The sequence below is a fragment of the Loxodonta africana genome, chromosome 7 (assembly GCF_030014295.1).
Source record: "Loxodonta africana isolate mLoxAfr1 chromosome 7, mLoxAfr1.hap2, whole genome shotgun sequence".
In the NCBI taxonomy this organism is placed as follows: Eukaryota; Metazoa; Chordata; class Mammalia; order Proboscidea; family Elephantidae; genus Loxodonta; species Loxodonta africana.
In genome coordinates, this window is record NC_087348.1 from 21,517,451 (window position 1) to 21,534,939 (window position 17,489).

Genomic DNA, 17,489 nt, shown 5'->3' on the forward strand with positions numbered 1-17,489 from the left:
TTGGCCCCAAGTATTTTCACTGTTCTTTTAACTCAAGGAGCATTATTAGTCACTCTAACTCTTCTTTTATTGCAAATTTTCAGTCTTCTCTCTTATTTTGTTAGTTTAAGATATTCTATATTATTGGCATGACTCAAAATGAGAAGAAAAATCTGCAAATATCCATTAATAATTGGAATATAGAATGCAAAAAGTATGAATCCCAGAAAATTGTAAGTTTTAAAAAATGAAAAGGAATGCATAAAAATCAATATCCTATACATTCGTGAGCTGAAATGGAATGGTGTTGACCATTTTGAATAAGACAATCATGTCATGTACTATTTCAGAAGGACAAATGAAGAGGAATGACATTGCACTTATCATCAAAAAAAAAAAAAAGAATTCCAAGGCCTATCATGAGGTACAATGCTGTCAGTGAAATCATAATATCCACACACCAACAAAGAAGAGCAGTTAATACTACTATTATTCAGACTTACCCAATCAGTGCTAAAGATGAGGAAATTGAAGATTTTATCAAATTAAGAAGTCTGAATTCATCAAAATTGCAATCAAGATCCAATGCTAATTATTAGTTATTAGAATGAGAAAGTTGGAAAAAAAGAAGAAGGATCAATATTTGGAAAATGTCATGGATTGAATTATATCTCCCCAAAAATGTGTGTATCAACTTGGTTAGGCTGTGATTCCCACTATTGTGTGGTTTCCTGCATTTTGTGATTGTAATTTTAGGTTAAGAAGATTAGGTGGATTGTAACCCAATGCTTACTTAGGCCACCTCCCTGATCCAATGTAAAGGGCATTTCCCTGGGGTGTGGCCAGTACCAGCTTTTATTTATTATGAGATAAGAGTAAAGAGAAGCAAGCAGAGTTGGGACCTCGTACCATCAAGAAAGAAGCACCGAGAGCAGAGCACTTCCTTTGGATCCAGGGTCCCTGCTCCTGAGAAACTTCTTGACCAGGGGAAGATTGAAGACAAGGGCCTTGCTCCAGAGCCAACAGAGACAGAAAGCCTTCCCCTGGAGCTGACAGCCTGAATTTGGGCTTCTAGCCTACTAGACTGTAAGAAAATAAATTTCTCCTACTAAAGCCATCCACTTGTGGTATTTCTGTTATACCAGCCCTAGACGACTAAGACAGAAAATATGGCCTTAGTAATAGAAAAGACACCAGAGGTTGTTTGAATACTGCAAGACTAATTCCCCAAATGGTCGGCAGTTCAAGTCTGCCAGGCACTCCTCAGAAACCCTATGGGGCATTGCATAGGGTCGCTATGAGTCAGAATCAACTTGATAGCACTGTTTTTTTTTTTTTTTTTAATTCTTCACTAAAAATAACTATCATTGACAACAGAAACAGAGACTATATATGTGGACCTTGCCAGGAAGAAAACACAGTGATTGAATCGACTACATCTGTGGAAAGAGATGATGGAGAGGCTCAATATCAACAGTCAGAACAAAGCCAGGGGCCAATCACAGAATTGACCATCGATGGCTCATATGCAAGTGCAAGTAAGTTAAAGCTGAAGAACACTAGGGCAAGTCCACGAGAGCCAAAACATGACTTTGAATATATTCTACCTAAATTTAGACGTCATCCAATAATTGATTTGACAAGTTGAATACTTATGACCACAGATTAGGCAAGTTTGGAATGACATCAAGGGCATCATACCTGAAGAAATCAAAACATAATTAAAATACAAGAAAGAAAGAGAAAACCAATTGGTCAGAAAATCAATAATATCAGATACCAGCACAACACAAGGTCACAGAACAGAACATCCTGATATCAACTCAAATAGGGAAATCACAAAAACAAATTAAGATTAATTTGAAAAAGAAAAAAATGCTCAAATCAGGGAATCATTGAAGTCAATATGTAAAAGATCACAATAATCAAAAAGAGGGACTAAATACAGGAGGCATAGAACTGCCATATGGAGGAGAAAACAAGGAGATATAGGACAATACAAGTTAGGTTTTTACTTAGAAAAATAGGGGTAAATATTAAGGAAACCACAAAGAGGTCTAACAATTCCATAACTCAAAATAAAAACCAAGAAAAAAATAACGACTCAGCAAACATAAATTCAACTACTATGAAAATGAGGAACACACAGTTTACAAAGAAGTCTCAGCACAAAAAAGTATGTGGAAAAATGAAATTGTCAACAACACACATAAAAAGGCATCAAAATGACAGCACTAAACATAAACTTATCTATAATTACGCTGAATGTAAATAGACTAAATGCACCAATAAAGAGACAGAGAGTCTAAGACTGGATAAAGAAACATGATCCGTCTATATGCTGCCTACAAGAGACACACCTTAGACTTAAAAACACAAACAAACTAAAACTCAAAGGATGGAAAAATACATACCCAGCAAACAACAAGCAAAAAAGAGCAGGAGTAGCAATATTAATTTCTGACAAAATAGACTTTAAAGTTAAATCCACCACAAAGGATAAACAAGGACACTACATAATGATTAAAGGACAATTGACCAGAAAGATATAACCATATTAAATATTGATGCACCCAATGACAAGGCTGCAAGACATAAAACAAACTTTAACAGAACTGAAAAGTGAGATAGACACCTCCACAATTATAGTAGGAGACTTCAACACACGACCTTCAGAGGAAGACAGGACTTCCAGTAAGAAGCTCAATAGAGACACGGAAGACCTAATTGCTACAATCAACCAACTTGACCTCATTGACTTATACAGAACACTACACCCAACAGCTCCAAAGTATACTTTTTTTTCTAGCACATATGGAACATTCTCTAGAATAGACCACATATTAGGTCATAAAACAAACCTTTGCAGAACCCAAAACATCGAAATATTACAAAGCATCTTCTCAGACCACAAGGCCATAAAAGTGGAAATCAATAACAGAAAAATCAGGGAAAAGAAATCAAAACACTTGAAAACTGAACAATAAATACCCTGCTCAAAAAAGAATGGGTTATAGAAGACATTAAGGAGGGAATAAAGAAATTCATAGAATGCAACGAGAATGAACAAAAACTAACTCCAAGTGGATCAAAGACCTAAATGTAAAGACTAAAGTGATAAAGATAATGGAAGAAAAAATAAGGACAATGTTAGGAGCCCTAATACAAGGCATGAACAAAATATAAAACATTACTAAAAGTGACGGAGAGAAACCAGATAACTGGGAGCTCCTAAAAATCAAACACCTATGTTCATCTAAAGACTTCACCAAAAGGGTAAAAAGACCACCTACAGATTGGGGAAGAATTTTCAGCTATGACATCTCTGACCAGCTCCTGACCTCTAAAATCTATATGATTTTGTTAAAACTCAACCACAAAAAGACAAACAACGCAATCAAAAAGTGGACAAAGGATACGAACATGCACTTCACTAAAGAAGATATTCAGGCAGCTAACAGATACATGAGAAAATGCTCTTGATCATTAGCCATTAGAGAAATGCAAATTAAAACTACGATGAGATTCCATCTCACTCCAACAAGACTGGCATTAATCCAAAAAACACAAAATAATAAATGTTGGAGAGGCTGCGGAAAGATTGGAACTCTTATACACTGCTGGTGGGAATGTAAAGTGGTACAACCACTTTCGAAATCTATCTGGCGTTTTCTTAAAAATTTAGAAACAGGAGGTGGGGCCAAGATGGCGGACTAGGGAGACGCTACTGAGGACCCCTCTTGCAACAAGGACTCGGAAAATCAAGTGAATCGATCAAGTACATAACAATCTACGAACCTTGAACAACAAACACTGATTTAGAGATGGAAAACGAACAAATACGGGGAAGCAGAGATTGTTTTCGGAGCCTAGAGCCAGCATCCCAGTCAGCGGATTTTCTGGAAAAACTAGTTTCCCAGTGATGGCTCAGAGACAGCAATCCATATTAAACCACATAAAGAAGCAGATCATGACAGCTTCTACAACCCCCCAAACAAAAGAATGAAAATCTTTCCAAATGAAGATACAATCCTGGAATTATCGGATACAGAATACAAAAAACTAATTTACAGAATGTTTCAAGACATCACAAATGAAATAAGGCAAACTGCAGAAAAAGCCAAGAAACACACTGATAAAACTGTTGAAGAACTCAGAAAGATTATTCAAGAACATAATGAAAAAATTAATAAGTTGCAAGAATCCATAGAGAAACAGCATGTAGAAATCCAAAAGATTAACAATAAAATTACAGAATTAGGCAACGAAATAGGAAGTCAGAGGAGCAGACTCGAGCAATTAGAATGCAGACTGGGACATCTGGAGGACCAGGGAATTAACACCAACATAGCTGAAAAAAAATCAGATAAAAGAATTAAAAAAAATGAAGAAACCCTAAGAATCATGTGGGACTCTATCAAGAAGGATAACTTGCGAGTGATTGGAGTCCCAGAACAGGGAGGGAGGAGAGAAAATAGTTGCAGGTCTCCTGGCAGAAAACTTCCCTGACATCATGAAAGACGAAAGGATATCTATCCAAGATGCTCATCGAACCCCATTTAAGATTGATCCAAAAAGAAAAACACCAAGACATATTATCATCAAACTCACCAAAACCAAAGATAAACAGAAAATTTTAAAAGCAGCCAGGGAGAAAAGAAAGGTTTCCTTCAAGGGAGAATCAATAAGAATAAGTTCAGACTACTCAGCAGAAACCATGCAGGCAAGAAGGGAATGGGACGACATATACAGAGCACTGAAGGAGAAAAACTGCCAGCCAAGGATCATATATCCAGCAAAACTCTCTCTGAAATATGAAGGTGAAATTAAGATATTTACAGATAAACACGAGTTTAGAGAATTTGCAAAAACCAAACCAAAGCTACAAGAAATACTAAAGGATATTGTTTGGTTAGAAAACCTATAATATCAGATACCAGCACAACACAAGGTCACAAAACAGAACATCCTGATATCAACTCAAATAGGGAAATCACAAAAACAAATTAAGATTAATTAAAAAAAAAATACTCATAACAGGGAATCACGGAAGTCAATATGTAAAACATCACAATAATCAAAAAGAGGGACTAAATACAGGAGGCATAGAACTGCCCTATGGAGAGTGGTACAAGGCGATATAGAACAATACAAGTTAGGTTTTTACTTAGAAAAATAGGGGTAAATAATAAGGTAACCACAAAGAGGTATAACAACTCCACAACTCAAGATAAAAGCCAAGAAAAACGTAAAGACTCAACAAACATAAAGTTAAACACTACGAAAATGAGGATCTCACAATTTACAAAGAAAAACCTCTCAGCACAAAACAGTATGTGGAAAAATGAAATTGTCGACAACACACATAAAAAGGCATCAAAATGACAACACTGAACACTTATTTATCTATAATTACGCTGAATGTAAACGGACTAAATGCACCAATAAAGAGACAGAGATTCTCTGACTGGATAAAGAAACACGATCCGTCTATATGCTGCCTACAAGAGACACACCTTAGACTTAAAAACACAAACAAACTAAAACTCAAAGGATGGAAAAAAAATATATCAAGCAAACAATAAGCAAAAAAGAAGAGGAGTAGCAATATTAATTTCTGAAAAAACAGACTTTAGACTTAAATCCACCACAAAGGATAAAGAAGGACACTACATAATGATAAAAGGGACAATTGATCAGGAAGATATAACCATATTAAATATATATACACCCAATGACAGGGCTGCAAGATACATAAATCAAATTTTAACAGAATTGAAAAGTGAGATAGACACCTAAACAATTATAGTAGGAGACTTCAACACACCACTTTCGGAGAAGGACAGGACATCCAGTAAGAAGCTCAATAGAGACACGGAAGACCTAATTACTACAATCAACCAACTTGATCTCATTGACTTATACAGAACTCTCCACTCAACTGCTGCAAAATATACCTTTTTTTCTAGCGCACATGGAACATTCTCTAGGATAGACCACGTATTAGGTCATAAAACAAACCTTTGCAGAGTCCAAAACATTGAAATATTACACAGCATCTTCTCAGACCACAAGGCAATAAAACTAGAAATCAATAACAGAAAAACTAGGGAAAAGAAATCAAATACTTGGAAACTGAACAATACCCTCCTGAAAAAAGACTGGGTTATAGAAGACATCAAGGAGGGAATAAGGAAATTCATAGAATGCAATGAGAATGAAAATACTTCCTATCAAAACCTCTGGGACACAGCAAAAGCAGTGCTCAGAGGCCAATTTATATCGATAAATGCACACATACAAAAAGAAGAAAGAGCCAAAATCAGAGAACTGTCCCTACAACTTGAACAAATAGAAAGTGAGCAACAAAAGAACCCATCAGGCACCAGAAGAAAACAAATCATAAAAATTAGAGCTGAACTAAATGAATTAGAGAACAGAAAAACAATTGAAAGAATTAACAAAGCCAAAAGCTGGTTCTTTGAAAAAATTAACAAAATTGATAAACCATTGGCTAGACTGACTAAAGAAATGCAGGAAAGGAAGCAAATAACCCGAATAAGAAACGAAAAGGACCACATTACAAGAGACCCAACTGAAATTAAAAGAATCATTTCAGATTATTATGAAAAATTGTACTCTAACAAATTTGCAAATGTAGAAGAAATGGATGAATTCCTGGAAAAACACTACCTACCTAAACTAACACATTCAGAAGTAGAACAACTAAATAGACTCACAGCAAAAAAAAGAGATTGGAAAGGTAATCAAAAAACTCCCAACAAAAAAAAGCCCTGGCCCGGACGGCTTCACTGCAGAGTTCTACCAAACTTTCAGAGAAGAGTTAACCCCACTACTACTGAAGGTATTTCAAAGCATAGAAAATGAGGGAATACTACCCAACTCATTCTATGAAGCCACCATCTCCCTGATACCAAAACCAGGTAAAGACATTACAAAAAAAGGAAAATTACAGACCTATATCCCTCATGAACATAGATGCAAAAATCCTCAACAAAATTCTAGCCAATAGAATTCAACAACTATCAAAAAAATAATTCACCACGATCAAGTGGGATTTATTCCAGGTATGCAAGGCTGGTTTAATATCAGAAAAACCCTTAATGTAATCCATCACATAAATAAAACAAAAGACAAAAACCACATGATCTTATCAATTGATGCAGAAAAGGCATTTGACAAAGTCCAACACCCATTTATGATAAAAACTCTCACCAAAATACGAATTGAAGGAAAATTCCTCAACATAATAAAGGGCACCTATGCACAGCCAACAACCTACATCACTCTAAATGGAGAGAACCTGAAAGCATTTCCCTTGAGAACAGGAACCAGACAAGGATGCCCTTTATCACCGCTCTTATTCAACATCGTGCTAGAAATCCTAGCCAGGGCAATTAGGCCAGACAAAGAAATAAAAGGCATCCGGATTGGCAAGGAGGAAGTAAAATTATCTCTATTTGAAGATGACATGATCTTATACACAGAAAACCCTAAGCAATCCTCCAGAAAACTACTGAAACTAATAGAAGAATTTGGCAGAGTCTCAGGTTATAAAATAAACATACAAAAATCACTTGGATTCCTCTACATCAACAAAAAGAACACCGAAGAGGAAATAACCAAATCAATACCATTCATGGTAGCCCCCAAGAAGATAAAATACTTAGGAATAAATCTTACCAAGGATGTAAAAGGCCTATACAAAGAAAACTACAAAGCTCTACTACAAGAAATTAAAAAGGACTTACTTAACTGGAAAAACATACCTTGCTTATGGATAGGAAGACTTAACATAGTAAAAATATCTATTCTACCAAAAGCCATCTGTACATACAATGCACTTCCGATCCAAATTCCAATGTCATTTTTTAAGGGGATAAAGAAACAAATCACCAATTTCACATGGAAGAGAAAGAAGACTCGGATAAGCAAAGCATTACTGAAAAAGAAGAAGAAAGTGGGAGGCCTCACCCTACCTGATTTCAGAACCTATTATACAGCCACAGTAGTCAAAACAGCCTGGTACTGGTACAACAACAGCCACATAGACCAATGGAACAGAATTGAGAACCCAGATATAAATCCATCCACATATGAGCAGCTGATATTTGACAAAGGCCCAGTGTCAGTTAATTGGGAAAAGAAAGCCTTTTTAACAAATGATGCTGGCATAACTGGATATCCATTTGCAAAAAAATGAAACAGGACCCATACCTCACACCATGCACAAAAACTAACTCCAAGTGGATCAAAGACCTAAACATAAAGACTAAAACGATGAAGATCATGGAAGAAAAAACAGGGACAACTCTAGGAGCCCTAATACAAGGCATAAACAGAATACAAAACATTACCAAAAAAGACGAAGAGAAACCAGATAACTTGGAGCTCCTAAAAATCAAACACCTATGCTCATTTAAGGACTTCACCAAAAGAGTAAAAAGACCACCTACAGACTGGGAAAGAATTTTCAGCTATGACATCTCCGACCAGCACCTGATCTCTAAAATCTACATGATTCTGTCAAAACTCAACCACAAAAAGACAAACAACCCAGTCAAGAAATGGGCAAAGGATATGAACACACACTTCACTAAAGAAGATATTCAGGCAGCTAACAGATACATGAGAAAATGCTCTTGATCATTAGCCATTAGAGAAATGCAAATTAAAACTACAATGAGATTCCATCTCACTCCAACAAGACTGGCATTAATACAAAAAACACAAAACAATAAATGTTGGAGAGGCTGCGGAGAGATTGGAACTCTTATACACTGCTGGTGGGAATGTCAAATGGTACAAACACTGTGGAAATCTATCTGGCGTTATCTTAAACAATTAGAAATAGACCTACCATACAACCCAGAAATCCCACTCCTCGGAATATACCCTAGAGAAATAAGAGCCTTCACACAAACAGATATATGCACACCCACGTTTATTGCAGCTCTGTTTACAATAGCAAAAAGCTGGAAGCAACCAAGGTGTCCATCAACGGATGAATGGGTAAATAAATTGTGGTATATTCACACAATGGAATACTACGCATCGATAAAGGACAGTGACGAATCTCTGAAACATTTCATAACATGGAGGAACCTGGAAGGCATTATGCTGAGCGAAATTAGTCAGAGGCAAAAGGACAAATATTGTATAAGACCACTATTATAAGATCTTGAGAAATAGTAAAAACTGAGAAGAACACATACTTTTGTGGTTACGAGGAGGGGAGGGAGGGAGGGAGGGAGGGAGAGGGTTTTTTATTGATTAATTAGTAGAAAAGAACTGCTTTAGGTGAAGGGAAAGACAACACTCAATACATGGAAGGTCAGCTCAACTGAACTGGACCAAAAGCAAAGAAGTTTCCGGGATAAACTGAATGCTTCGAAGGTCAGCAGAGCAAGGGCGGGGGTTTGGGGACTATGGCTTAAGGGCACTTCTAAGTCAATTGGCAAAATAATTCTATTATGAAAACATTCTGCATCCCACTTTGAAGTGCGGCGCCTGGGGTCTTAAATGCTAACAATCAGCCATCTAAGATGCATCAATTGGTCTCAACCCACCTGGATCAAAGAAGAATGAAGAACACCAAGGTCACACGTTAACTATAAGTCCAAGAGACAGAAAGGGCCACATGAACTAGAGACTTACATCATCCTGAGACCAGAAGAACTAGATGGTGCCCGGCCACAATCGATGACTGCCCTGACAGGGAGCACAACAGAGAACCCCTGAGGGAGCAGGAGAACAGTGGAATGCAGACCCCAAATTCTCATAAAAAGACCAGACTTAATGGTCTGACTGAGACTAGAAGAATCCCTGCGGTCATGGTCCCCAAACCTTCTGTTGGCCCAGGACAGGAACTATTCCAAAAGACAACCCATCAGACATGGAAGGAAGTGGACAATAGGTTGGAGAGAGATGCTGATGAAAAGTGGGCTACTTGTATCTGTTGGACACTTGAGACTGTGTTGTCATCTCCTGTCTGGAGGGGAGATGGAGGACAGAGAGGGTTAGAAACTGGCAAAACTGTCAGGAAAGGAAAGACTGGAAGGAGGGAGCGGGCTGACTCATTAGGGGGAGAGTAAGTGGGAGTGTGGAGTAAGGTGTATATAAGCTTGTATGTGACAGACTGAATTGCTTTGTAAACTTTCACTTAAAGCACAATAAAAATTATTACAGAAAAAAAGATACTCTGACAAAACAACTTATGAAACAAAAAAGATAATTATTAAATAAGAAGTATGAGTGAGGAAGGGATTCCAATCCTGGGAGCAACTATGGATGACCTCAAGAAAATTATCTTAATTGCTGTATATTCTGATCTAGGCAAAATACATTGATTAAAACAAAGTCAGGTGCAGAGCTGAACTTTTGAATTGCTAAATAGCAAGCTAGGTTGAGTTAACAGATTTACATGTGAAAGTAAAGGCATTAATAAGAAAAGAATGGAACTCTAAGGTCTGGAGTGGGGACATCTGAGCAAATTTAGATAAGAGAGTAATTCAAAGCAACATGCTACACTGAGACTCCTTGTAACCTGGCCAAATCTAATACCCACGTCAGAAACTATGCAGGCTAAAACAGAAGGCAAAGACTTACACAAACACACACATACACAAACACAAGGACTGACACTACAAAGTTTATTTAATAGTTGGAAAATACACCAGAATCACTGTAATTCCACTTTTGTACCTAGTACTTTCTCTCACTCCCACTCCGCATATCCACTCTCCTTGCCTGATTTCATGGTTCCCAACACGTTCTCCTGGAGCCCTCATGGTGCATTGGGTAAGAGCTTGGAGGCTAACCAAAAGTTCAGCAGTTCAGATCCACTAGCCACTCTTTGGAGACCCTATGGAGCAGTTCCACTCTGTCCTCTATGGTCGCTATTAGTCAGAATTGACTCAATGGCAAAGGATTTTGTTTTTTAGCACATTCTCAAAAAAACCAAATGTGTGGTTGTGCAGTAGATTCTGACTCACAGTGACCCTATAGGACAGTGTAGGACTGCTCCATAGGGTTTCCAAGGCTGTAAAGCTTTATCGAAGCCAACTGTCACATCTCTTCCATGGATTGGTTGGTTGGTTTGAACCACCAACCTTTCAGTTACCAGCCGAGCACTTTGATCACTGCTCCACCAGGGCCCTAACTCATTCTTCTCTACTATAAAATTTACCTAATTGTTATATTTGTGATCTATCCCTTCAGTTCAAGGAAAGCAAAAGTTTTTACTCTTTTGTTCATCAATGCATTTAGAAGAGTTACTGACACATAAAAGGATATTTATAAATATATGTGGGATATATTTGTGCTTGTTATGCCCTATGGAGGAACACAGACAAGGTTTGAAGTACATGATGTAATTTATAGGAACCATATAGTACATCCTTGGAAACTCTATGGGGCAGTTCTACTCTGTCCTATAGGGTCACTATGAGTCGGAATCGACTCGACAGCAACGGGTTTTTATAGTACATCAAACTTTAGAAAATATTTTGCTTATTTTTTCCCATGTCTTAATCAGGGCATATTTTACATCTTTGTTCCTTAAGCTATAAATCAAGGGATTCAACATGGGGATAACCAAGGTGTAAAATACGGAGGCCACTTTATCAGTGTCAAAGAAATTACTGGACTTGGGCTGCATGTACATAAACATTAAAGTCCCATAGAACATTACCACTACCGTCAGGTGGGATCCACAGGTGGAGAAGGCCTTGTGCCTGCCCACAGCTGAGTTCTTTCTGAGAATGGCTACAAAAATGAGAAGGTAAGAAGTAAGAACTATTAGAAGGGATGAAATCAGATCAAAAGATGCTAAGATGAGAGTGATCAATTGAATTTCATGTGTGTCTGAGCAGAGCAGAGATAACAAGGGGTTACTGTCACAGTAGAAATGACTGATGACATTGTAGCCACAGAAGGATAAATTAAAAATCTTTGTGGTTACCAAAAGAGAAAAAAATGTGCTGTAGAGATAGGGTATTGCCACCAGTACCCAACAAGTCCTTCGTGACATGATGGCTGTGTAGAGCAGAGGGTTACAGATGGCCACGTAGCGGTCGTAGGACATTGCAGACAGAAGGAAAAGTTCAACATTTATGAACACAATAAAGAAAACTAGGTGTGTAGCACAAAAATAGTAGGAGATTGTATTTTCATTCACAACAAAATTGACTAGCATTTTGGGTCCAACAGTTGTTGAATAACCAAGATCAGTGATAGCCAGGTGTCTGAGAAAAAAGTACATGGGAGTTTGTAGCTTGGAGTCCATCTTGGTGAGGATGATGATGCCCAAGTTGCCCACCACTGAGATCATGTAGATGATGAGGAACAGCCCGAACAACGGAGCCTGCAGCTCTGGGCGGTCTGTGACTCCCGTCAGAATGAATTCATTCAGGACTGTTAGATTGTGTTTTTTCCATCTTCTATCTGGGAATCTATTCTGGATAGAGACATCAGCGTAGTCAATAGGTTTTATGTAGCATCACCTGGTAGATTTTCAGCATAGTAAAGTAAAATGCTAAATGATTAAGATAAATCCAAGTTTTCCAATATAGTAATTTGAAATTAAACGCACCTCCCACAAATAAAGCATAGGTACATGAAGATAGAGATAGAGACAGAAAGAGGAAAAGAGAGAGAAATCTAACTTGCTATCAGTTGGGTAAAATTTGCTCCCCGAAGAACATTTGTCAATGCCTGGGACATTTTGGATGTTACAACTAGAAGGGTACTACTGGTATCTAATGGAAGCCTGGGATGTTAATGAACATTGTATTATACACAGGGTAACTCCCACAATGACATAATTTCCAGTTCAAAATGTCACTAGGGCGGAAGTCGAGAAACCCTTATATAAACATAGAGATAGAGACACAGATAAAGATGTAGGTGTAGGTGTACAGGTACATGTAGCTGTAGATGTACATATACATGCACATATACATGTACATATACACAATATATACACACATTATACATAGATGGGGTTCCTAGTGGAGCAGTGGTTAAAACCTTGGCTGATAACCAAAAAATCGGCATTTTCAATCTACCAGCCTCTCCTTGCAAAACCTATGGGGCAGTTCTTTTCTGTCCTATAGTGTCTCTATGAGTCAAAATGAACTTGATGGCAATGGGTTTCATTTTATTTTTTTATGCATATATGAAGCAAAAATTTTAAAAAGGTAAAAAAATTTAAGTGATAGGCATATGGATGATTACTAAACTTTCTTTTTTCATTTATATACTGACAATTATGTAATAACATTTACAAAATTATAATACAAATGTTAATTTAATTATAAAAATTTTTAAGTGCATATTCACAAAATGTGTGGAAACATTTAATATGCCTTACTTCAAAACACAGTCCTATAAAAGCCTTTGTGCCACGGGTGGTACTGACTGAAACAACACACTTGACAGGTACTGAACTCTTGATTAACAAGGAAAAACTAATTGATCATGGTAGGGATTATCTGTCTTTACATAGGGATATATGCCAGGTAGTAGATCCATGCAGATATAGTCTCTGTTATACCTCCACTTGTGGGTTATAGAAACCCTGGTGGAGTAGTGCTTGAGTGCTACGACTGCTAAGCGAAAGGTCAGCAGTTCAAATCTACCAGGTACTCCCCGGAAACCCTATGGCAGTTTTTCTCTGTCCTATATGGTTGCTGTGGGTAGGAATTGACTAGACCGCCATGGGTTTGGTTCTGGTTTTGTGGGTTACAGAATAAGATACCTTAGTTTCTTTATTCACAAATGCAAAGTGACCACTTCCCTTCAGGGCTGTTGGGAAAATAAATGATAACTACGTGTTTCAATGCATTGTCTCAAATATTAAGTATATAGAGTTATTTTTAAAATGATGACAATAGGTTACATGAGAAGGCTTTCCTTTACATATGTATATGTAAAATCTTCTAGTGTGACCTAGCTTCTGCATCAGGGTTATGGTGACGAGTAGGTGTTTATCCATGCAACTGAGTCCAGCTGTTCCCTCTCCCATCTACAACTTCATGACTAATATTGGAACATTCTGGGTTATACATCTTCTATTTAACATATTTAATATAAGTTGGGAAACCCTGGTGGAGTAGTGGGTAAGTGCTATGGTGACCAAAGGGTCAGCAGTTTAAATCTGCCAGAAGCTCCTTGGAAACTCTGTGGGGCAGTTTTACTCTGTCCTATATGGCTGCTATGAGTCAGAACCGACTCGAGGGCAATGGGTTTTTATGGCAATATAAGTTGATGGGCTGCTAGCCTAAAGGCCAGCAGTTCAAAACCATCAGTGGCTCCATGAGAGAAAGATGTGGCATTCTGTTTCCATAGTTATTGGAAACCCTATGGGGTCATTGTTCAGTCCTGATCGCCTTAACAGCAGTGTGTTTTAATATAAATTTACTTAAAATATGTCCTAACCTAAGAGTATTTTCATTATAACTAATACACTTAGTTGTTTGTAACAAATCAGGTATATTTTCTCATGGAAAAATCTAAGATACTGAGAGGAAATTCGAACAACTTGGGAGACTGTAAAGTCCATGTCACTGACTTTATATAAAAAAATTTCATTAAAGAATTCCTTTTGGATAAAGAAACCCTCTACTTTAAAAAAATTATATAGTACAGGATGTATATAAACATAGGTATATTTCAATTAAAATATGTATACCTATTCCTAATAAACTAGATTTAAAAAAAAAAGCAAGAGAAGGATGCAGATGGCAGTTTAAGGTAAAAGAATGAATAGCTTGAAATAATACTACTTACATGAAAATTGTGACCTTATACATACACATTGCTTATGTCAGAAAACAACTATTGGCCTCTTTCCACCTAGAACAAAGGAGAAGGAAGAAAACCAAAGACTTAAGGAATCAATTAGTCCAAAGGACATATGGCCCACATGAACCACAGCCTTCTCTAACCAGAAGAATTAGATGGTTCCTGGCAACCACTACAGATCTTTCTATCCAGGACCACAGTAGAAAGTCTGGGGTAGAATGGGAAAAAAATGTATAGGAAATTAAAAAAAAAAAAAAAAAAAAGACCAGATTTACTGGTTTGAAAGAGGCTGGAGAAACCCCTGAGACTATTATCTTAAGGCAATATTCTAAAGTGAAACTATACACACTCCCAGTGGCCACCTTTCAGCCCAATAATAGATGGGGCTGTTAAATTAAACAATAACACCTGTGAAGAATGTGCCCCTTAGAACAATCAAATATTGGAGCCAAAAGGGCAAGAAGGCAAGGAGGACAGGGAAACCTGACTAATGGAAACAGGGAAGCCAGGGAGGAAATGAGAAGAATGCTGATACATTTTTGCAAGAACCTTTGATTAGAAAATTAATTTGCTATGTAAACTTGCACTTAAAACACAATTCTTTCTTTCTTTCTTTTTTTAAAGAGGTACTGAATTGGGTATTAGCAGATATTACAAGTAGGAAATCAACTATCTTCAATGAATAAAAGTTATATAAATCTTGTTTGGTTGCATTGATGAAAGGCTGAAGAAAAAAAGTTCATATATTGGTAAGTAACAATTTTCCTATAAGGTAAGGGAAGATAAGAGGACTTCCTCTCAACAGCTTTTGAGTTCCATGGAGAGCACCAAGTTATTTTCCATCATTTACTATCTTTGTTGAATATCTAATTCTTATTTTATAAAGCTATATTCTTTGGTGTATAATACACAATCATCATCAATCTGGCTGCTTAAATGCTTCCTAAACTCCAAAAGTTGCTTTTCACCTCTCAGCAAGAGATGTGAGATGGAAATTTATTTCTTTCCTCATCAAGAGTTTAGGAAAAATGCACATTTATGCAGTTATTTAAAGATGCATTAAATATTAAATTACACTTTAGAGGGACATGAGAAGAGCCTAGAGCCACTATATAACTAAGGATTTTGAAAGACATCAACACTGGAGGCTGAATACCTGCACAGCTTCATAATTCTGCTATGGTATTTTTTTAATACTGTATATGCTTCCTATACTTTCATATTTGAGCTCTAATATTCACGTAGTTAGGCTGCCTGGGTGGCGCAAACAATTAAGCACTCAGCTGCAAACTGAATGTTTGGGGAATCGAGTCCACTCAGACGCACCTTAGAAGAAAGAAAGATCTACTTCTGAAAAGTCATAGCCGTTGAAAAACCAATGGATCACAGTTCTGACACACGGGGTAGTTATGAGGCAAAATTGACTCCAAGACTTTTGTTTTTTCTTTTTGTTTCTTTCTTATTCATATAATTATTTATATAAAGTAAAATATTATTTAGCTATATAATGAGAATGTTTCTAGATGCTTATGAACATTTAGCCTGTGAAACAAAGTGTGAATATTTGAAAAAAAACACATGACAGTAAAAGGGAGAGAGATCCTAGCCTCAGGCACTATTGAGAAGTAGAAAGCACACAGAACTGACTCAGAAATCCTAGTATTTCACAATGACTTTGCCATTGAATAAAGGTGGAACCCTGCAAGTATCACTGGAACATTCTGGATATTGGTAAAACATAGAAATAGTCCATCTTTTTACCTGTAATGAAGTCTCTGCCATGACTCCCGATTGTTTCTTAACGTGGCATAGTGAGACCAATTTATGGAATTTTTTTCACCAGTGGAGATTCTCCCCGAGGAGATGCCAAGCAATTTGTTGATTAATCCTGAACGGCTTGAAAGCCTAACAAAGTAGGTAGGTGTTGTCTGTTAATTGTCCAGGACAATTTGTATTCACCAGTGAGCAAGATTTCAACCATATAGTGTGTATACGTGTCTGTATTTATCTATTTCATACATTCTTGCATTTTACTCTTTGTTAACATTCCATTTTTACCACACAGGGATCTGGATTAAAACATTGTATCTATAAAACAGAACTATCGATATTCCCCATTTCTACAGTGGTCTCTTCAAATGGATGACAAAATAAAGAAGTGCTTAAACACTTTCTTATTATATTATTTAAAATGAAATAGAAGTAATCCATTGTGGGTATATGAGATATCACTTCCTAGTTTGCTGTTGTTATTGTTATTGTTCAGGGTTTTTTTTTTTTTTAGTTTTGTTTTTGACCTCAGGGATAGAAATGTTACCCTTGCTTCTCATTTCATGGTCAAGTGCCATCATCAGGCTGCTTAGGATTTTTGCTTGTTTTATTTTCCTTTATTGTATTTCAATGTTTTATTTGTTTTCATTCCGTCCAATCCTCATTCCAAAATATCTCTCTCACTTTCATACATATTTGCCTGTGCTTCACATATGCTCAACCATATCAGTATACCCTTGTGTCTTAGGCTGAGTTCTCTAGAGAGGCAAAACCAGTAAAGCATATAAATATATATAGAGAGAGAATTATATCAAGGAAATGGCTCAAGTGGCTGTGAGGTTGGAATGTCCCATGTCCATGGGTCAGGATAGAGGCTTCTCATTAACGAAGCTGCAGGCATTGGTTAACCCTAC

The 17,489-nt window shown here is 37.0% G+C and overlaps 1 protein-coding gene across 1 annotated transcript; it reads right to left on the reverse strand.

The window, feature by feature from the left end:
- Positions 1-11,488: 11,488 nt before the first annotated feature.
- LOC100662722 (olfactory receptor 8K3-like) lies at positions 11,489-12,331 on the reverse strand. The gene has a single exon (XM_010602305.3). It carries the CDS (start codon positions 12,329-12,331, stop codon positions 11,489-11,491), a length of 843 nt encoding a protein of 280 aa, XP_010600607.3.
- Positions 12,332-17,489: the final 5,158 nt, after the last annotated feature.